We start from the raw sequence: 22,269 nt of genomic DNA, 5'->3' as shown, positions 1-22,269 counted from the left end.
GGTCCGCTCTCTTATCCACACAAGGAGTGAAAATTTTGTTCATATATGTTGGACAGAGAGAAGGGTTGAGGCTCCTGCAGTCCTTTCCTTTGGATCCTTCTACCTGCCTCACTCTGTTGCACCCTCCTGTCCCTGATTACTGGCCGAATTCAAGGTAGTTAATCTGAAGAGTGTGATTGCCCTGAAACATAATGTTTGGGTACCCCTCCCCCTCCCTGATGTGTCACAATGTCCAAAGCTCAGACTCCAGCTCATCATTGTTGAACTGCAGTTCCTTTGCCACCCAAGTGATCTATTTTCTTATTAAAGTTTTAGATTTGTCTTTAAACAGACAGAGACCTGACATTTTTTAGAAAAAGGATCTGATCAATATAGTAACTCAATATACTATTTCACACAGCCTCTATTTTTGAGGTGGGGGTATCATTTGATCTGATTTGATTTATTATTGTCACCTGTATTCAGTGAAAAGTATTGGGTGGGGTTTTCCAACTGCGCTTGCCCTGAAACTGGAAAGTCCTGCCTGAGGTCAATGGACCTTTCCATAGTTCACCTCTCGGTCGCTACAATTCCCATGGCGGGCGGATTGGGAAAGTTCGCCCCATTGTTCCTTGCGCTATACAAACAAAGCATGCCGTTCATAGAAAAGGAGAGGAGAGGGTGCAACCCTAGAAACAAGGGTAAAAGATAGAATTAGAGGGTATGTTGGGCACAGTTGCAAGAAGTTGCCACACTCCATGCATCTTATATGTTGCATTTATATAAGCATACTAATTTTGTACTTGCATTTTTTCACTCATTGCTGATACTGTTTGACTGGAATTTTACCGACATGCCCGCCCTGATTCTGGGAGCAGGCAAGGCTCGGAGAACAGCATTCTCCATTGGCCTCAGGCGGGATCGTACAAAACTTGAGCAGACGTGCTGGTAAAATTCTGTCCTTTATTTACAGCTTGCTTATTCTTGCTTAAAGATTGTGCTTACCCATGACTTAGCGTTTTTTAAAAATGCTCCATCAAATTGATAACAAAGATATCTATCTTAAAAGTCTTTCCTCAAAACTTCTAACACCTTGAATTATTGTTGTTGCTTATCTCTAAATCTTAGTCAATGCTCTTTGAAATTTTCACTTTGCTGTCTTCAAAAGTCCCTCTTCCAGCTTGGACCACCACTGGCAGCAAGTGCAGATCAGAAATGGAGGGCCTTGATGATCTTTCCCATCTGTGTTCAAGTTGAATGAGTATTTGACTGTGAAACCATTTTCAGTTCCAGACAGCCCAAAATGTGTATTACGCTTGTAATAACATGCGTTAATTTATAGTTCAGTGATCTTAGACTGCATACCAGTGTGATTAATTTCCCTTGTAAAATAGCTTCACAATGATTAAACACTTCCAGTTACTCAGTAATGAAAACTCAGTAAGCAAATAAATGATGGGTGCAGAAATGGAGCAGCGATAATTATGGGGGATTTCAATCTGCATATTGATTGGTTGACCCAAGTCGGACACGGGCTTGAGGAAGAGTTCTTGGAATGCTGTCAGGATAGTTTCCTTGAACAGTGTGTGTTGGAGCCAACGAGGGAGCGAGCTATCTTAGATCTGGTGTTGTGTAACGAGGCAGGAAGAATTAGGGATCTTGTTGTGAGGGATCCTCTTGGGACGAGTGATCATTGTATGGTTGAGTTTTTGATGCAGATGGAGGATGAGAAAGTAGGGTCCCGAACCTGTGTCCTCTGTTTGAACAGACGGGAGTACGATAGGATGAGAGAAGAATTGGCAAGTGTAGATTGGGGGCGCAGATTGGTCGGTAGGACGGCTGAGGGACAGTGGAGGGTCTTTAAGGAGATTTTTTTTGGTGCTCAGCAGAAATATATTCCAATGGTAAAGAGGGAATGTAGGAGAAGGGATAATCAGCTGTGGTTATCGAAGGAAATAAAGGAGAGTATTAAATTAAAAGCTGATGCGTTTAGAGTGGCTAAAAGTAGTGGGCGAGTAGAAGATTGGGAGAGGTTTAAAAATCAACAAAGAATGACTAAGTAGTTGATAAAGAAAGGAAGGATAGACTATGAAGCTAAACTAGCACTAAATATAAAAAAGGACAGTAAGAGTTTTTATAAATATATAAAGAAGAGGAGGCTGGCTAGAGTGAATGTTAGACCCTTAGAGGATGAGAGGGGGGATTTAGTGGTGGGAGATGAGGAAATGGCTGAGGCCTTAAATAAGTTTTTTGCCTCAGTCTTCATGGAGGAGGACGCGAATAGTTTGCCGGATATTAAAGATAGAAGGATGGTAGGAGTTGAGGGCCTGAATGCGATTACTGTCACTAGAGAGGTAGTGCTTGATAGACTAGCAGGACTGATGGTGGACAAGTCCCCAGGACCGGATGGAATGCATTCCAGGATTCTGAAGGAAATGACAGAGGTGATAGTGGATGCCTTAGTGATTATTTACCGAACTTCGCTGGATTCCGGGGAAGTGCTAGAAGATTGGAAAACGGCTTATGTTACGCCGCTGTTTAAAAAAGGTAGTAGGCAAAAGGCAGGGAATTATAGGCCGGTTAGTTTAACGTCTGTAGTTGGAAAAATGCTTGAATCTGTCATCAAAGAAGAAATAGTGAGGCACCTAGAAAAGAATGGTTTGATAGAGCAGACGCAGCACGGATTCGTTAAGGGAAAGTCGTGTTTGACGAATTTATTGGATTTCTATGAGGATGTGACTAGTGCGGTAGACAGAGGGGAACCGGTGGATGTGGTGTTTCTCGATTTTCAAAAGGTGTTTGATAAGGTGCCGCACAAAAAGTTGCTTCAGAAGGTTAGGGGGCATGGAGTTGGGGGTAAGGTGTTAGCGTGGATAGAGGATTGGCTGTCTAATAGGAGGCAGAGAGTTGGTATCAATGGGTGCTATTCTGATTACATAAGAACATAAGAAATAGGAGCAGGAGTAGGCCATCCAGCCCTTCGAGCCTGCCCCGCCATTCAATAAGATCATGGCTGATCTGTCGTGTCTCAGTTCCACATTCCTGCCCTCTCCCCATAACCCTTAATCTCCTCGCTTATCAAAAACCCATCAACCCGCGTCTTAAAAATATTTAGCGAGGCAGCCTCCACCACTTCAACGGGCAGAGAATTCCAGAGATTCACCACCCTTTGAGTGAAGAAGTTCCTCCTCAACTCCATTCTAAACCGCACCCCCCCCTTTATCTTGAGGCTGTGCCCCCTAGTCCTACTGTCCTTTCTGAGCGGGAAGAGCCTCTTCACCTCTATCCTATCCATCTTATACGTCTCAATAAGATCTCCCCTCATTCTTCTAAACTCTAACGAGTACAAGCCTAGTTTATTCAGCTTCTCCTCATAGCTCAATCCCCTCAACTCTGGTATCAGCCTAGTAAACCTCCTCTGCACTCCCTCCAAGGCCAAAATATACTTGCGTAAGTACAGCGCCCAAAACTGCACACAGTACTCCAGCTGCAGCCTCACCAATGCCCTATACAGCTGCAGCAAGACCTCCCTACTTTTATATTCAATCCCCCTCGCTATGAAGGCCAGCATCCCATTCGCCTTCCTGACCACCTGCTGCACCTGCAAGCTGGGTTTTTGCGACTCATGCACAAGGACCCCGAGGTCCCTCTGCACCGTCGCCTACTGCAGTTTTTCGCCCCGTAAGTAATAGTCCTTCCTACCATTATTCCTACCAAAGTGGACCACCTCACACTTGCCAATATTAAATTCCATTTGCCATTTCCTGGCCCATTCGCCCAGCCTATCTAGATCCTTCTGCAGACTCTCCACACCCTCCACACAATTTGCCGTTCCACCAAGCTTGGTGTCATCAGCAAATTTCGACACCATACACTTGGTTCCCTCCTCCAGATCATTTATATAAATGGTAAATAGCTGAGGCCCCAGCACCGACCCCTGGGGCACTCCACTAGTCACCAACCGCCAATCCGAATAGCACCCATTAACCCCCACTCTCTGTCTCCTATTTGACAACCAATCCTCTATCCAGGTAGGGTGTTAGCCGGTGATAGAATATAAAAGCAGGGAGGTCTTGCTGTGACTGTACAGGGCACTGGTGAGGCCGCAGCTGGAGTACTGTGTGCAGTTTTGGTCGCCGCACTTGCGCAAGGATATTTTGGCCTTGGAGGGAGTGCAGAGGAGGTTCACTAGGATGATACCGGAGCTGAGGGATTATGAATTATTAGGACTATAAAGAGAGACTAAATAGACTGGATCTGTACTTGTTGGAGTTTAGAAGGATGAGGGGGGATCTTATAGAGACGTATAAGATAATGAAGGGGATGGATAGGGTAGAGGTAGAGAGATTCTTCCCACTCAGAAAGGACAGTAGGACGAGGGGGCACAGCCTCAAGATAAGCGGGGGGCAATTTAGAACAGAGTTGAGGAGGAACTTCTTCACTCAGAGGGTGGTGAATCTCTGGAATTCTCTGCCCGTTGAAGTGGTGGAGGCTACCTCGCTAAATATATTTAAGTCACGGGTAGATAGGTTTCTGATAGACAAGGGGATTAAGGGTTATGGGGAGAAAGCGGGAAAGTGGAACTGATCCACTTCAGATCAGCCATGATCTTATTGAATGGCGGGGCAGGCTCGAAGGGCTAGATGGCCTACTCCTGCTCCTATTTCTTATGTTCTTAATACACCTCCGTGCGTTCCCCTGAAATTTTGACCCACCTTCAGACCCACATACAGATGAAGATTGAGAGGCGACTGATAGAGGTTCATAAAATGTTGAGAGACATAGATGGGGTGGATTCTCAGAGGCTATTTCCTGGGCTGAAATTATGAGGGGACACAGGTTTAAGGTGCTGGGGAGCAGGTACAGAGGAGATATTAGGGGTAAATTTTTCACTTGGGGTGGTGAGTGAGTGGAATCGGCTGCCGTTGGTGGTGGTAGAGGCGAACTCGCTGGGGTCTTTTAAAAGACTTCTGGATGAGTATATGGGATTTAATGGATTGAGTTATAGACAGGCCTGGTCGGTATGGATGTGATCGGCGCAACTTGTGGGCCGAAGGGCCTGTTTGTGCTGTAGTGTTCTATGTTCTATCACCATGTTTTCAAGTGTCAAAGCAGCTTTCAGTTCAACTGATTAATTCTATTAACTTTTGTTTAAAACACCATATTTAGTTCTTTATAGAATGTCTTCTAAAATTCCAAGTTACTTACAACCAAAGGGGCATGTCCCACTGTATAATAGCTAAATTCTTCAATAAGTTCCTAAAACAATCTGCTGTTACCCCATCTCAAGCCTCCCACCCCCTTTCCAGCCCTGCCCCTTGACAGTACAAAGCTGGCAGTGCCACATTAGCAGTACCAGGGGCAGTGCCAGGAAGCAATGCTAGGGTACTACCAAACCATGCCCCCGACCACCTGAAGGTTCCATTGGCCTCAAGCCCCCTTGACGTGTTCATCACGTCTGTTCTCCATTTGTGGACATCAGTCGTGATTCCTGCTGGCATCACGTGCCAGTGAATCAGTCAACACTGGGAGATGGTTCAATCTGGATAAAAACTAAAAATTAATATTTAAATAAAGCTTCTGAAGTTTATTTATTAGTGTCAGAAGTAGGCTTACATTAACACTGCAATGAAATTACTGTGAAAATCCTTTAGTCGCCACACTCCAGCGCTTGTTCAGGTACACTGAGAGAGAATTTAGCATAGCCAATGCGCCTAACCAGCACGTCTCTTCTGGTCCACATCCTGCCAGGACATGAAGCAGATTATGTGGTGGGCTGAGAGTGGGGAGAATCTGAAATGGGGTTCTCCTTGACACAAATCGCATTATGGCCCCTCTCTCAATATTCTCCGGCCATAATGTGATTTGCGCCTGTGGGGCCGGAGAATCAACCCCAATGACCTCTGTCTTCCCAATATTTAGTTGGAGAAAACCTCCGCGACTCTATATTGGAAGTTGGAAGCTGGTCTGATAATTTCGACATGGAGGAATGGCCGAGCCAGATGGAAGTGGAGTAAAGCTGGGTGTCATTGGCGTATGTATGGGTCAGATGGAGAATACCGTTCTGTGAGCCTCGCCTGCCCCAGAATTGGGGTGGGCGAGGCTCACATTCTCCATTGGCCTCAGATGGGATCTTACCAGCCTCAGGTGGGTGAGGTGGTAAAATTCCGGCAATGGATCTGGTGTCACATTCCCAAGGGGAAGTAAATAGGGAGTGGGGAGTACAAAAAGATCCTTGAGGAAAATCAGAGGTAATTGATTCAAGGACAGCTTCTTCCCTGTTGCCATTAGACTTTTGAATGGATCTATCTCGCATTAAGTTGACCTTTCTCTACATCCTAGCTATGACTGTAACATTACATTCTGCAACCTTTCCTCTCCTTCTCTATGTACAGTATGCTTTGTCTGTATAGCATGCGAGAAACAATTGTTTTCATTGTACACTAGTACATGTGACAATAATAAATCAAATTGAAACATTGTGGGATCAGGAAGAGAAGCACGTAATTCTCTGGATTAAAATGGATATAGATAAGAATGAAAACAGTCTAAAGGTGTTCAGGTTAAGTTGATTGGCTATGCTAAATTACCCCTTAGAGTTGGGGGATTAGCAGGGTAAAAACGTGGAGTTGCGGCATTCAGGTCTAGATGGGATTGTTGTTGGTACAGGTTTGCTGGACAGAATGGCCTCCTTATGAACTGTGGTGATTCAATCTTGATTACTTACAAATTCTTCAGGAGCATATTAATAACAGGCCAGAACATCTTTCTGAGGCACTTTTGTCAAACTAACCAGTTATAGAATGCTTGCCCACCTGGTTTTGTGCAGTTCAGGAAGCGTGCTTTTGTTTTTTTGAATCCTATTATTACCGAAACTTGGATAGCAAAAGTTCGAATTTTTTTTTCCGATGTTGCATTTTAAAAATGCCCTGCTTGCGTGCCTGTATCCATATATAGGTGGCACCGGGTATAAGCCCAACCTGCCTCCAGCTTAGCACTGAACAAAAGGTGATGACCCTTGATTCAGTTTCTCACTTTTTAATTATAAACCACACCTGCTATGCTTTTAGTAGCAGTGTCTAACAAATATTTTAACCTGATTTATTTAAGATGCATTAATAAATTCCTAATGTACATTTTTATAAAGAGTTGGATTAGTGTAGTGATTTGTTATTGATTATATTTGAGATGAATAGATGGGTCATACGGAAAAGTTCAGTGAGTTGCACCCATCCTTATCAAACAATGGCTCCGTGTGTTAAATCTTATTGCTGAGTACAATGGCATATTCATTTCTATCGAAGTGCACTTTAGCTTTGATACTGCATTACAACAACTCACATTTACATAGCAGGGGCACAGTGGTTAGCACTGTTGCCTCACAGTGCCAGGGACACAGGTTCAATTCTCAGCTTGGGTCGCTGTCTATGTGGAGTCTGCGCGTTCTGCCCATGTCTGCATTGTCAGGAATTGGTTAACAGACTTTCCGATTAAGTCCTAATTTGATATCAATTATTCAGTAGAAGTCACTGATATATAAAGGGGCCACAGGTCGCACTATTTGTTGGTGGAGAATTGTGCATGGAGTTGGATCAACGAAATAAAGGTATTTTATGAAGGAATAGAACTCCTGTCTCCTCTACAGAACTGAGAGGCTCAAACATGTGTAGGCTTCCTCCAGGTGCTCAGGTACTCTCCCATAGTCCAAAATACATGCTGGTTAGCTGTGTTGGCCGTGCTAAATTCTCCCTCAGTGTAACCAAACAGGTGCTGGAGTGTGGCAACTAGGGAATTTTCACAGTGACTTCATTGCAGTGTTAATGTAAGCCTACTTGTGACACAAATAAATAAACTTTAAACATGGGAATAGCAACCAAAAGTTCTTCACTGATGCAGTGGCAGCGAAATTTCACGGGTAGCCACAAGGAGATATTGGGAAATGTGGTCAAGATCTGGTCAGACAGGATTGTTTTAGGGAGTGATTTGAAGGAGGAAGGGTTTAGGGAGGGAACTCTAGAACTTGGAACCCAAGTGTTAAAGATTTGACTGACATTGTTGGAGTGATGAATATTAGAGGGGCTGTAGTGGTGGAAGAACACAGATCTTAGAGGTGGTTGTAGAGCTGGAGGAATTTGCAGAGCTAGGGAGGGGCGTGGCCACGGATGGAGTGGAGAACGCAGAAAAGAAATTTTAAACTGAGGTCTTAACAGTGCAGGTCAGAGCGCGTGGGGACGTTGGGTGAATGTTTGTGTGAGTTAGGGTAAAGGCAGCAGAGATTTGGATGAGCTCAAGTTCAGAGTGTGGATCTTGGGAAGCCGGCCAAGAAAGCATTGGAATAAACATAAAATCCTTTTAGCTGTTACGATGTTATAGTACAGAAAATGAAAGACGTTTGCAGTGCTCTCGACTGCCAGAACAAACTATATAGGGAAATAACCCATCGAGGGACCAAAGTTAAGTCATTATGTTCAAGCTGCCAGTATTGGCAGTAACTTCAAGGTGATACGTTGTTTCAGAATTTACAGCTTAAGAATTAAGTTGTAGCTTAAGCACTTTTATTTCGATTTCATTAATGATTGTTTCCAAAAGTTCTTCCAGTGTCAACACCAGTTACTCAAAACAACAATGTGCATTTGTGACAAAGTTATGGCTGCTTCCTTATAAAGTTTATTTATTACTGTTACAAGTAAGCTTACATTAACACTGCAGTGAAGTTACTGTGAAAGTCCCCTAGTCGCCACACTCCAACACCTGTTTGGGTACACTGAGCGAGAATTTAGCATGGTCAATGCACCTAACTGGCATGTCTTTCGGACTGAGGGAGGAAGCCGGAACACCGGAGGCAACCCACAAAGACATGGGGAGAATGTGCAGACTCCACATAGACAGTGACTTAAATCCCTGGTGCTGAGGCAGTAGTGCTAACCATCATGCCACCCCAATATACAGTGTTGAATTATATTTTTCAAGATATCTGTTTGTGAGCAGTTGTGCAGTAAGGCCTGTGGTACAAGAATTATAATGGCGTCGTCTTGATTGGGATAACCATCACCTTTTGTTACGGATATTTACCATTATACACGTGAGTCCTAGTTCAGCAGTCAACTTGCAGGTTGAGTTGGTAGTCGGGAAGGCAAATGCAATGTTAGCATTCATTTTGAGAGGACTAGAATATAAAAATGGGTGTACTGTTAAGGCTTTATAATGTTCTAGTCAGACCTCATTTGGAATATTGTGAGCAATTTTAGGCCCCATATCTAAGGAAGGATGTGTTGGCCTTGGAGAGTGTCCAGAGGAAGCTCATAAGGATGATCCTGGGAATGAAAAGCTTGATGTATGAGGAGTGTTTGAGGACTCTGGATCTGTACTTGATGGAGTTTAGAAGGTTGAGGGTGGTTCTCATTGAAACGTACAGAATACTGAAAGGCCTGGATAGAGTGGACGTGGGCAAGATGCATCCATTGGTAGGAGAGACTAAAATCTGAGGACACATTCCTAGAGTAAAGGGATGACCCTTTAGAACTGAGATGAGAAGGAATTTCTTCAGTCAGAGGTTGGTGAATACATGGAATTCATTGCCACAGAAGGCTGTGGAGGCCAGGTCATTGAGTGCATTTAAGACAGAGATAGATAGATAGATAGATAGATTCTTGGTAAGGGGATCAAAGATTACAGGGAAAAGGCAGGAGAATGGAGTTGAGAAACTTATCAGCCATGATCGAATGTGGAATAGGCTCGATAGGCCAAATGGCCTAATTCTACTGCTATATCTTATGATCTTATTGCATAATAAAATGCAGAACCTTCATTCATTTTGTGTTTTCTGAGAACTGAAGGGAAAAACATGGTGGCAGCAGAGTGGTTGTATCCCATGCAATATCTTGTTGAAAAACAGTTTCATAAAAAGATCAGTCTTACTATACCAATTATATCATACTCCCCGGAGCCTATAGCTATTGTAGAAATATGCAGGTAATTAGCCAGCCATTCATGCGTAGACATTATCTCCTGATAAAATAGCAATCTGAGACCTACCTGACAGAGGGATACGTTAAGGGAACTGAGTACAACATCATGATTGGCCAGTTTTATGTAAGAAAAAAAATCACATTTACCAAATTGGATCTGGAAAAAGAAACACCATTGGGCTATTTTTGTTCATGAAATTACAGGTAGTTTACAATAAGTACAGTGTTGCTGTTGAAGTCTACACCATTGTTAAGTCAATACACCAATATTATTTTTTTCTCTGTTACTTTAGAAACTTGTGAGGGTGTGGATTGTGGACCTGGGAAGATTTGCAAGATGAATAAGCATAACAAACCGACCTGCATCTGTGCCCCTGACTGCTCAAATGTCACAAAGAAGGTTCCTGTGTGCGGAACTGATGGTAAAGTCTACAAAGATGAATGTGGCCTCCTTTTGGCAAAGTGCAGAGGCCTGCCAGAGCTGGAAGTACAGTACCAAGGAGAATGCAAAAGTAGGTTTTGAGTTCATTTTTGCTACAAACTTAGTTGCTTTTTTCTGCTGCTTTAGATCACTTCCTCAGCCCCTGTCCAGCTTCTGTTGAAGTGTGGGCTTCCAGTCCGAGACCCTGTTTGCCCCACTGTAAAATCAGGGTGGGCGAGATCCCAGAGGGAAACCCGAATCATGTAGACGTGTGTTTGGTGCATAGAGGAAAGCTTCACTCTAAATGAAAGGGATGTGGAGGTCTTTCTTCCATGAGGGAAGAACTCTTCCAGTCTATAGGAGTCTTTTGATGGAAATGCAAACCCCTCCCCTCCCGTTCGAGATCAAGGGTGAGAAATTTTCTGTTTCCTTGTCAGTTACCATCAGTCACCAGGCTACCCTAAACATTGAGGCGGGGCAGGAAAAGGCCTTTAAGTGACCAGTAAGTAGCAACTTAAAGACCTTAATTGGAGCAGTGTGGGCTTTCAGTCTGAGACCCTGTTTTCCCCACTGTAAAGTCAGGGTGGGTGAGCTCCCAGAGGGAAACCCATCTACACTATTTTGCACACCCCATCCCCCTCCACTGCACTCAACTCAAAGCCACTGAAGGGAGCATAACGTTCCGGCCATGGTGTTTTCCAGTTCATAGATTTTGATTACGCATTCCAATGGGGCAATACAGTGGTTAGCACTGCTGCCTCACTGCACCATGGATCCAAGTTAGATTCACTGTCTGTTTGCATGTTCTCCCTGTGTCTGTGTGGGTTTCCTCCAGGTCCTCTGGTTTCCTCCCACAGTCCAAAAGTGTGTAGGTTAGGTGGATTGGCCATGCTAAATTTGATTTATTATTGTCACGTATTAACATACAGTGAAAAGTATTGATTGTTTCTCGCTATATAGATAAAACATACCGTTCATAGAGAAGGAAGCAAGAAAGAAATTGCACTTAGTGTCAGGGGGTCTAGCTAGGGTAAATGCATGAGGTTATGAGGATAGGGCCTGGGTGGGATTGTGGTCAGTGCAGACATGATAGGCCGAATGGCCTCCTTCTACACTGTAGGGATTTTATGTTATGTCATTCTATAATCCAGAAAACTCTGGAATTATTTGATCTAGAGCATTCTGAATTGGAAAGGTTGGAGTATGATATAAACATTTGTTTACAGCTCAATTGAATTCAGCTCAAGTACAAAGTGCTTCTATGCAGCGGTTTCTAACATAATAGTTGAACAAAGCGATATTGTTGGGAGTATTAGATTTGCTATCAGGCTGCAACATGCCACCTAATGTGATTTTTGTACCTTGTGTGACTTTTTATAAATGTGATAGAAATATATTTGATAATAAATAAAACAATAGTTTCCTCTTAATTGGAAGTCACTTGATTCACATCACGTAATTTGATTTTTAATGCTAATTTATGATTTTACAGTTATTTTAATTTTTGTGATTAGGTAATCCTATTGTGTAACACAAAAACGACTTTGAATCAAGTGTTGTCTGTATCGTGTAGTTTAAAAAGCAGATTTGTGGTGAAATAGGATATTGGCCAGTCAAAAACGCAAAGATTATATTTTCTTGCTCTAAAACATAAATATGTAGAAATGTCGTTAAATGCAAACACAGGAACAATTCATTGGCTGTGTTCTTTATTGATGAGTCACATAGTTGGATTGATTTGTCTATAGCACTACAAATGGAAAGCATATTTTTGGTAAGTTCGGTTAATAAAACTGTATAAATGAATGAAATCCAAAACAAAATACCATCCATGGAAGCATCTTTAAGACTTGAATAGCAGGTTAGCTGTAAAGACTTGCATTCTAATCAGTATTCTGTAAACTGTGTGTGACTTTCTATGCCCTTTGCTGATCAGAACCTTCTACACACCTGACGAAGGAACACCGTTTCTGAAAGCTTGTGAGATTACTATCAAATAAACAGGTTGGACTCTAACCTGGTGTTGTGAGACTTCTTACTGTGGCATGGTGACAGAGACCCGGGTTCGATTCTTTTCTTGGGTCACTGTCTGTGTGGAGTTTACACGTTCTCCCCATATCTGCGTGGGTTTCATCCAGGTGCTCTGGTTTCCTACCACAGTCCAAAGATGTGTGGGTTAGGTTGATTGGCCATGCTAAATTGACCCTCATTTTGGGAGGGATTAGCAGGGTAAATATGTCAGGTTATGGGAATAGGGTGGGGTTGTTGTCAGTGCAGGCTCGATGGGCTGGATGGCCTCCTTCTGTACTCTAGGGATTCTATTCTATGATTTATGTCAGTCATTTTAACATTTCTCCCCCAGTTGCTAATATAATGAAAAGTTGTTGCTTTCAAATATCATAATCTCATAGTTTTATTATGAGATTTGATGATCATGTTAGTGTTTGGATTTTCCTGTCATTACTCATCTGTTGAAATGTTCCGCAAGTTATTTTTTATATAAAAAAGATCAGTTTACAGCCCGGGTTGATTTAATCTCATGTGTGACATTAGGCCAAGTTTCGATTTGCATTATTGATTACAAATGATAATCCACTGGGTGGGGTGGATGGAAATACTGACTTTGTGTCATGCTCGCCTGTCTTGTTCTCCTTAAATGTCAAAATTACTTGATGACGGAGACGTCTAAATTGTTTTTTCCCCTGTGTGCTGTGATCCAGTTTGCAAGCCCTGGCATTGGCTTTCAGATTGTCTCATTGTTACTGTTAACATAACTGAAAATAATACTTTAAGACATTATCATGTCGTATGGTAATATTAGTATTTGGTAGGCAATGCAAATTATAATTTAAATAGATGCACCTTATTCTGGACTGTATTATAAATTCCAATTTATGCAAATTGAATATTGCATTTTTGTTAGTTTTTATTACTTTGTGGCACTTACAGTTCTGTATTACATATGTCTTCCAGAGTCTTGCACACAAGTTTTATGCCCTGGTACCTCCATGTGTGTGATCGACCAAACTCACAGCGCACACTGCGTGATGTGTAGAGTGATGCCATGTCCAGAACCCTTGTCATCTGAGCAAGCACTTTGTGGAAACAATGGTATTACGTATCATAGTGTGTGTCACTTGAGACGTGCTACTTGCTTATTGGGAAAGTCAATTGGTGTTGCCCATTATGGTAGATGCAACTGTAAGTTTAAACAAGTTTATCAACTGTCTCAGTTTATAAGCATAAGTTTGAAAATTATACCACAGTTCGTACATTAAAGCTTTGACGTTTTACAATAGCTGGGAATAGATTGATACGGCAACCGATATACTTCACTCCTGTTTGTCAGCTGTAAAGTGGATACAAAGTATATTCTTTTAGCAGTCGGCCTAAGCCTCTGCCTGATCCGTGCAGGCATTTCACTACTGCCAAATTCTTCTTAATCATCCCAAACCCCGCAGGCATCTCATGAGAGAGGAGAAAGGCATCAGATAAAAAAACTTAGCTAATTTATATCCCCATGAAACTCTTAAACATTTCGCAGCTTTTACCATGAATATTAGGAAGGGTTAGAAAATTATCTTCGGAGATAGCAATGGAAAACCAAGAAATTTTAAGCATTCTCGAATCCATATTTGGCGTTCTAAGCTGCAGCAGCCACTGACAGAAAAGAATAACACAAAGTGCTGGAAATGCTACACAGGTCTGGCAGAATCTGTGGAGAGAGAATCAGAGTACACGTTTCCTGTTGGTGAATTTTCAGCAGTTCTTTCAGCTCTTAAGCTAATGGAAAGGAATTCATAGAGTCACAGAGTTATACTGCACGGCAATAGGCCCTTTGGCTCAACTCGTCTATTCTGACTAGGTTCCCCAAACTGAACTAACCCCATTTGCCTGTGTTTGGCCCTTATCCCTCTAACCCTTTCCGGTCCATGTACCTGTCAAGTTTCTTTTAAATGTGGTCATTGTACCCGCTCCTCTGGCAGCTCATTCCATATCCACAGCACCTTCTGTGTGAAAAAGTTGCCCCTCAGGCCCCTTTTAAGTCTTTCCCCTCTCACCCTAAACCTGTGCCCTCCAGTTCTGGGCACCCCTGCCCAGGGAAAGGACCTTGGCTATTCACCTTATTTACACCCCCCATGATTTTATAAACCTCTGAGGTTACAACCACATCCTCCTGTGCTCCAGGGAAAAACAACCCTAGCCTATGAGCTCATGGAAAGGAATTCCTCTGTTTTCAATTGTACTTTTGAAAATCCAAATAATATGCAGCGGTGAACTTCAAATTATACGTCTTTCTTGATTTATTTCATAGAATCCTGTAGTGCAGAAGGAGGCCAGTCAGCTCATCGAGTCTGCATCGACTACAATCTACCCAGGCCCTATCCCCATAACGCCATGCATCTACCCTGGCTAGTTCCCCTGGCACTAAGGGGCAATTTAGCATGGCTAATCTACCTAACCGGCACATCTTTGGAATGGGAGGAAACCGGAACACCCGGAGGAAGCCCATGCAGACACGGGGAGAATGTGCACACTCCGCACAGACAGTGACCCAACCCAGGTCCCTGGCGCTGACAGGCAGCAGGGCTAACCGCAGTGCCACCCCAACCATTGTGCAAAATGAAGCTGAAATGAAAATTAAGAAAGATATATCAAGGACAGCTGATGGATATTGGTTGATATTATAATATTGCACAATTCCACATGACCCTTCCTGTGATTTATCTTCAGCCTGAATCCCTAAAGTGAGCTTCACTCCATATTAATTCATAGCTGTGCTCTTCCATGTTATGTCGCATGGTGTTTTACAAGTTTTGTTATCTTTGTGCTCATTTATTTTTATGTATGCAATTCAGTATTGAAATAACTCTATGCTTTTACCCATAGCTTCAGATGAGGAAGCCAAGCAAAAAGGAGACAATCAAGATAATACAGTGTTTTCGAAACTCCTCCTCGGATGGTAGTTTATAATGAATAATGAAGTTATAAGCAGAGAAGATAAAGACAGTGGGGCAAAAATTCCTTTGGGCATTATAGTCGTGCCTTTGCTATGTGAACGCTCATGCATAATCATTTAATGCTTAAGTGCTAACAAAACATCCAATCACTACTTCCTCTCACGCTTACTCATGTCACACAGATGTGGGGTTCAAACTCTCACTTCCAAATGCTGACTGAGGCATAATTAAAGGGCTCATGCACAATTGTTCAGGTTGGACATCACATACCCAGCCTTTTTTTAATGATACCTGGTCAAAGCTGATGTTAAAACAGCAGAGTGCTGGCGGAGCTTCAGCAGGATTCACAGCAAGAGATGCCATTAAGACCAAATGAAGGAGGAATGTTTCAGTTCACACTGCACAATCAAGTGTGACATTGATAAGCATGTTGGAAGAAGATCAGGAGAGAATGTCCTGGAAGGTTGGAGGGCACGGGATGCAGGGCACCACGACTTTGTATTGCAGAGCCAGTACTGCAAACAGGCTAGTTACTTGCCTCTGCTGAGTATTATTTATGGTTAAGCTCAACAGAAACACCACACAGCCTGTGTCATCTATACAACTAGGCCTCCAATCAAGGAACAAGATCCACAGTGCAATGCCAATGGAAGTCAGCAGTGCTAATCTTTAGAATTGCAGACTTCTTTCAGTTATCCACTAAATGAGCCAATTTTGCAATTCAGCCAGAAATTAAAGAGGACACAGACTGTGAAAGTGACCCAAATACTCCTACGTTTGTTTCAGCAATGTCCTGCTAGATGTTTTTGGGGACTTCCACCACTGATCTGGAGGCATATAGAATCCATAGAGTCCCTATAGTACAGAAAGAGATCGTTCAGCCCATTTATCTGCACCATCCACAACTCCACCCAAGCCCTATTCCTGTAACCTTCATTTACCCTGCTAATCGCCCTGACACTAGTTTCAATTTAGCATGTCCAATCTACCTAACCCGCACATCTTTCGACTGTGGGAGGAAACTGGAGAAAACCCATACAGACATGGGAAGAAAGTGCAAACTTCACACAGACAGTGACCCAACGCTGGAATTGAAGCCAGATCTCTAGCACTATGAGGCAGCAGTGCTACCCCCACTGCGCCACATGATGCTAAAGGACCGACAACTTGAAAATCATTCATCTAAACCTATGCTACTGGGGATGTGTTTGAAGACCAAGGCCGGTATTTTATGATTTCGCTTGGGTGAGGCTTGTAAAATTGTGCCTGAGGCCAATGGAGAATTCTGCTCTACAAGCTACATCTGCCCCAATTCCAGGGTGGGCATGGCAATAAAATTCTGGTACAAGTCTTCAAACTGAAACAAAAATAGAAAATACGGAAAAATCATGGCAGATCTGAGAGCATCTGCAGTGAGAGAACAGATGTTTGCTCTGTTCTTTCTCCACAGACGCTGCTGAGATTTTCTGTTTTTGTTTTAGATTGTGGAGGCTACCTTGTTAAATGTGTTTAAGTCAAAGGTAGATAGGTTTCTGATCAATAAGGGAATTAAGGGTTATGGGAAGCAGATGGGTAAGTGGAACTGATCCACTATCAGATCAGCCATGATCTTATTGAATGGCGGGGCAGGCTCGAGGGGCTACATGGCCTACTCCTGCTCCTATTTCTTATGTTCTTATGATTCCAACATCCACAGTATTTTGCTTTTATCCTCAAGGTATCAATTGATTGGTGTACAAATGCACCAATCAATTGATACCTTTGTATGTGGTCTCTGAATCTCTTCAATATAATTGCCTGATTGTGTCTGTAAGTATCTTCACTGTACTTACAGACACAGTAAAAAGTCTGACAACACCAGGTTTTAGTCCAACCTATTTATTTGATAATATACTCGCAAGCTTTCGAGGGGTTACCCTAACCCCTCGAAAGCTTGCGAGTATATTATCAAATAAATAGGTTGGACTAAAACCTGGTGTTGTCAGACTTTTTACTGTGTCTGTAAGTACAGTGAAGATAACCTTGTGGATACACATCTCGGAACAATCAAGAAGTCATCTTACAGTGCTTTGGGGTTTCCCTGCAGATGCCATTAATGTTGCTTGCTGCTGATGGCATCTTTTAGATTGTAAAATGTAGAATTGGATGGTAGACTTGCCAACTATATCCTGACCAGCTTCTATAAGACCATATAATACAGGAGCAGAATTAGGCCATTCAGCTCATCGCATCTGCTCCATCATTCAATCATGGCTGATACAGTTCTCATCATCATTGTCCTGCCTTCTCTTTGTAACTCTTAATCCCCTTATTGATGAAAAATCTATCTATCTCTGTCTTAAAGACACTCAATGACCTGGCCTCCACAGCCTTCTGTGGCAGTGAGTTCCACAGACTCACCACCCTTTGTAATATTTTGCAAGAGGCAAGGGTGCGCATCCTGGCCCGTGCGACACCCTTTATTTCATAGCTAACGCCATGAGATCAGAATCATAAGGCAATACAGTAGTACCATTTGACTTTTGGACCTCCACCCAGTAACAGACAACCTTGTTTTTGGATTTATCAGTATCCACCTCGTTCATGACTAACGCCGTTCCATGTTGAAGTTCAAACCCTATATTCCTGCATAACACCCCACTGGGCAATGTCAGTAGGTGCTATGTTTTGTAATGGAACTTGTTTTATGACTGCTGAATATCAAATTTATTGCTGGAGTTTAAATAATTAAGCATAATTGTACAAAGTGGAACTTGTTGCCTCCTTTAGTTTGTGCATTGTTTGATTATCAGTTGTCTTCCAACTTGCAATCCTAATGATGGTTTCCACAGAATGGAGCAACCAATCTACAAGACCTGATGTCCATTGAAGGCTGTTTTCTTTTCCAAGGAGAATCAGCATTTTTTTTTGTAATCTAGGTCCTTATGTAATTGGAAAGTTCATTTTACTACAATCTGGATAGCACAGTTTGTTATCTAGACAGCACAGCTGCCTGTATTTGTGTTGTCAGCTCTTTGGGGGCGATCTTACCAAAGTCATTTTAAGTCCAGGAAGGGCAGGAAAATGGGAGAGGTGTTTTTTGGGCAAGATTAAAATCCCAAATGTAATGCACTTAATGCATGAAAAATGAGTTAAAATATTCCTCGCCTGTAGGGTAAGGGGATGGGGCTTAAATCACCAGCCAGCCTACTGTAGCAGCAGGCGATGCTATTGTGCATGTGCAGACCCAACTGTGCTTGGGGTTTGCCATCTTTCAGTTAAGATGTTAAAACCAATGTCTTGCTGCCTTGGATAGATAACTCACTAGTATTTTGACAAAGCGGAGGGGAATTCTCTACAATATCATCCTTAGTTTAAGAGATTCTGGTCATTCTCGTTTGTTTTTCCTGAGGTGCAATTTCGAATATTTCCTTCATATTGCCTTTTGGAATACCAGTATTTGTTGGTTTTCATTTGCTTTCTAATTTCATAATGTTAATCAATAATGTAGGTTGCACCTCTTTTTTAAAACTAATTAGTCATACAGCTGCAGAGTCATTTCATGTCCCGATATTGGTATTTCATTTCCATTGTTGTTTGCATATATCCTTCCATGTCCATCCTATGCATATATCCATCACTTTGGTAGGAATAATGGTAGGAAGGACTATTACTTATGTGGCGAAAAACTGCAGCAGGCGACGGTGCAGAGGGACCTCGGGGTCCTTGTGCATGAGTCGCAAAAACCCAGCCTGCAGGTGCAGCAGGCGGTCAGGAAGGCGAATGGGATGCTGGCCTTCATCACGAGGGGGATTGAATATAAAAGTAGGGAGGTCTTGCTGCAGCTGTATAGGGCATTGGTGAGGCTGCAGCTGGAGTACTGTGTGCAGTTTTGGTCGCCACACTTATGCAAGGATATTTTGGCCTTGGAGGGAGTGCAGAGGAGGTTTACTAGGCTGATTCCGGAGTTGAGGGGGTTGAGCTATGAGGAGAGGCTGAATAAACTGGGCTTGTACTCATTAGAGTTTAGAAGAATGAGGGGAGATCTCATTGAGACATATAAGATGATGAATGGGATGGATAGGATAGGGGTGGAGAGGCTCTTCCCGCTCAGAAAGGACAGTAGGACTAGGGGGCACAGCCTCAAGATAAAGGGGGGGGTGGTTTAGAACGGAGTTGAGGAGGAACTTCTTCACTCAAAGGGTGGTGAATCTCTGGAATTCTCTGCCCGTTGAAGTGGTGGAGGCTGCCTCGCTAAATATTTTTAAGACGCGGGTTGATAGGTTTTTGATAAGAGAGGGGATTAAGGGTTATGGGGAGAGGGCGGGAATGTGGAACTGAGACACGACAGATCAGCCATGATCTTATTGAATGGCGGGGCAGGCTCGAAGGGCTAGGTGGCCTACTCCTGCTCCTATTTCTTATGTTCTTATATTCTTATGTCCACTGGGCCAGAGGAACCTTGGAAACTGTGGGCCAGTTATAAACAAACTTCTTTTCATCAAGTTGTCTAATCCTTTTATAGCCTATTTTATAATTTAATTAATATGTGAGCTCAGAACTTCTCCCCCCCTCCCCAATTGAGATTAGTGCTTTCTTTTGAAACACAGTCAAACATTTATAATGACTACAGCTATAATAATAGGCATTGTGAAATATCAACAATTATTGAAACTGCAGGAGCAAATGGTAATGCTTACTTATTTACTTGTCTTACTTATATCAGATGGCCTGTCAATCAAAGCAGTTTTTTCAGCTAACTGACCTCTTCAAAATTTTTAATTTTTAAAAGATCTGTTGACTTAAATAACTTTAGATCATGATACTTAAACAGATACAGACACTGTCTGCACTTCAAGTGCGCTTATGTCCACACCATAAATTTGTGGCTACCATACTGTGGGTTAAGGCACTTAGGACAGTGAAAATGGGGTCTGTTTGAACTCAGCATCAATTTCTCATGGCCCTGTTAAGTTTGGGTATCCCACCTCTATGATCCACATATCACTCCCTTATTCTTGCTGACAAAAATAGGCTCCATCAAAAATGGGGATTTGACTTCCACATCCAGGTCCCTTCTACAATTTTTAAAAGTCTCCAGAGATGGTTTGATTCTGCGACAGTCTGGCTGTATGTAATTGTCTCCACATGTCTCCCATGTGTTGTTTATTTGGAAGTTACTACCCTGGCCAGAAGATGGTGCTTTGCTGTGCCTTCTATCAATCTATAATAATGTCCAGGACATCTTAAGTGAACAGGACTTCAAGACCTCATCTTCCCTGGATGAATGCTGCAAATTGTATAAAGCACAGTTGGATTACCACTGTGGCTAGTTATGCCCTTTAAGTGCCTGTTTAGATCATTCAAAAATGCCTCAGCATCATTATTGCCAGTTTCCTCTGATGGGCTTTTCCATTGTGCGGCAACAGTAGTCCATTCTTTCATAATCCTTAGTGACTAAGATTATGCTGTCTTGTGAATCCATGGTAACAAATAGAGGACTTAACTCTTGCTTAACATATTCTCAGTAGGAATTTCAACCCTGTCATGTTTATATTGTACATAACTCATACCATATATTTATTGTAAGAGAAACAATGAAGAAAATACTCCGTATTATTTATACCTTATTATTGTTTGTCATATCTCTCTGATGTAATTATAATTATTTTTCACAAAGTTTGCAATGTTTTAGACACATTTCCAACTGTAAAAATAGATGTATTTCGTATTATATCACACCATTGTTCAACCCTGCTTCATTTAGAATATATTATCAGTCATGTAAGGTGAAAGATGTATATACGAATATACAATTGAAATAGCATTGTGTGGTATTAGCAACGATCGGTTAAGATGAAAATTGTTTCAAAAACTGATCAATGCGATCACTAAAATAGTGAGCAAAGGATTCCACAATAACATTATGTTACTCATAACATACAGTGCATTATTCATTCAGTTTATAGTAATCATTTCCAAATCAACTGAAATATTTGCCATGACATTGAATTTTATACGTTAACGTGCTTATTTTATTTTTGTTTTGTGAAATAACAGGTTTTGCTTTGTGAGAATTAGAAATTATTTCCACAGGTTAAATATTGGAATGAAATCATTACAAAATTTCTTTGATCAATAATTTTGTTTTTAATCTGCTCAAAACAACATCCTACTGATTTCACTGAAATACGAGAAAGATTTTTTAATGCAAACATGTAAATGCACTAACATCATAATGGGAGAGTTGCCCTCACATCATCAAAATGAAGGTCCAAGTACAGGAATAGTTTCTTAAAATGAAGCATGTTTTTTTTACACAAAGATGTAGATTTAACTTTTGCATCTACCAGGATGTACACACTGTCGGAAGGAAGAGTATACTTTAAATTTTCAATTGTACCTTCTTATTCCTTTGTTGGACTTTGAATTCTGACCAATGACAATTTATGCTTAGCTGTTTTTTCCAAAGAAATGAATAATGAATATTGTAGTCATAATGAATATTACATGGAATAAATCTTTGTTTATGGAATTATCTTGAGGAGAATAGATGCTTTTTACCTTGTATTATTTTTTGGTCACAAATAAATACTATCTCTACTGCTGTTGCCATTGTGAAATTCTTTAAATAGAACATAGAACATAGAACACTACAGCACAAACAGGCCCTTCGGCCCACAAGTTGCGCCGATCACATCATCACCTACCAACCTACAGACCTATCTATAACCCTCAATCTCATTAAACCCCATATACTCATCCAGAAGTCTTTTAAAAGACCCCAGCGAGTTCGCCTCCACCACCACTGACGGCAGCCGATTCCATTCACTCACCACCCTCTGAGTGAAAAACTTACCCCTAACATCACTTCTGAACCTCCCTCCCCGCACCTTAAATCTGTGTCCTCTCGTAGCGACCATTTCAAACCGGGGAAATAGCCTCTGAGAGTCCACCCTAT

General features: G+C 42.0%; 1 protein-coding gene across 1 annotated transcript in view; it reads left to right on the top strand.

Moving 5' to 3' along the window:
- fstl3 (follistatin-like 3 (secreted glycoprotein)) overlaps positions 1-17,139 on the top strand; it is a 37,930-nt gene extending 20,791 nt beyond the window's left edge. Inside the window, exons 3-5 of the mRNA XM_080213266.1 lie at positions 10,241-10,459; positions 13,342-13,569; positions 15,259-17,139. Coding sequence (XP_080069392.1) covers positions 10,241-10,459; positions 13,342-13,569; positions 15,259-15,335 — 524 coding nt within the window. The 3' untranslated portion in view covers positions 15,336-17,139. The remainder of the gene's footprint in view (positions 1-10,240; positions 10,460-13,341; positions 13,570-15,258) is intronic.
- Positions 17,140-22,269: the final 5,130 nt, after the last annotated feature.

This window comes from Carcharhinus amblyrhynchos, chromosome 26, assembly GCF_965287045.1.
Source record: "Carcharhinus amblyrhynchos chromosome 26, sCarAmb.v2.hapA, whole genome shotgun sequence".
Classification (NCBI taxonomy): domain Eukaryota; kingdom Metazoa; phylum Chordata; class Chondrichthyes; order Carcharhiniformes; family Carcharhinidae; genus Carcharhinus; species Carcharhinus amblyrhynchos.
The sequence above is the reverse complement of the archived record's forward strand: the minus strand, read 5'-3'. Positions and strand labels throughout refer to the sequence as shown.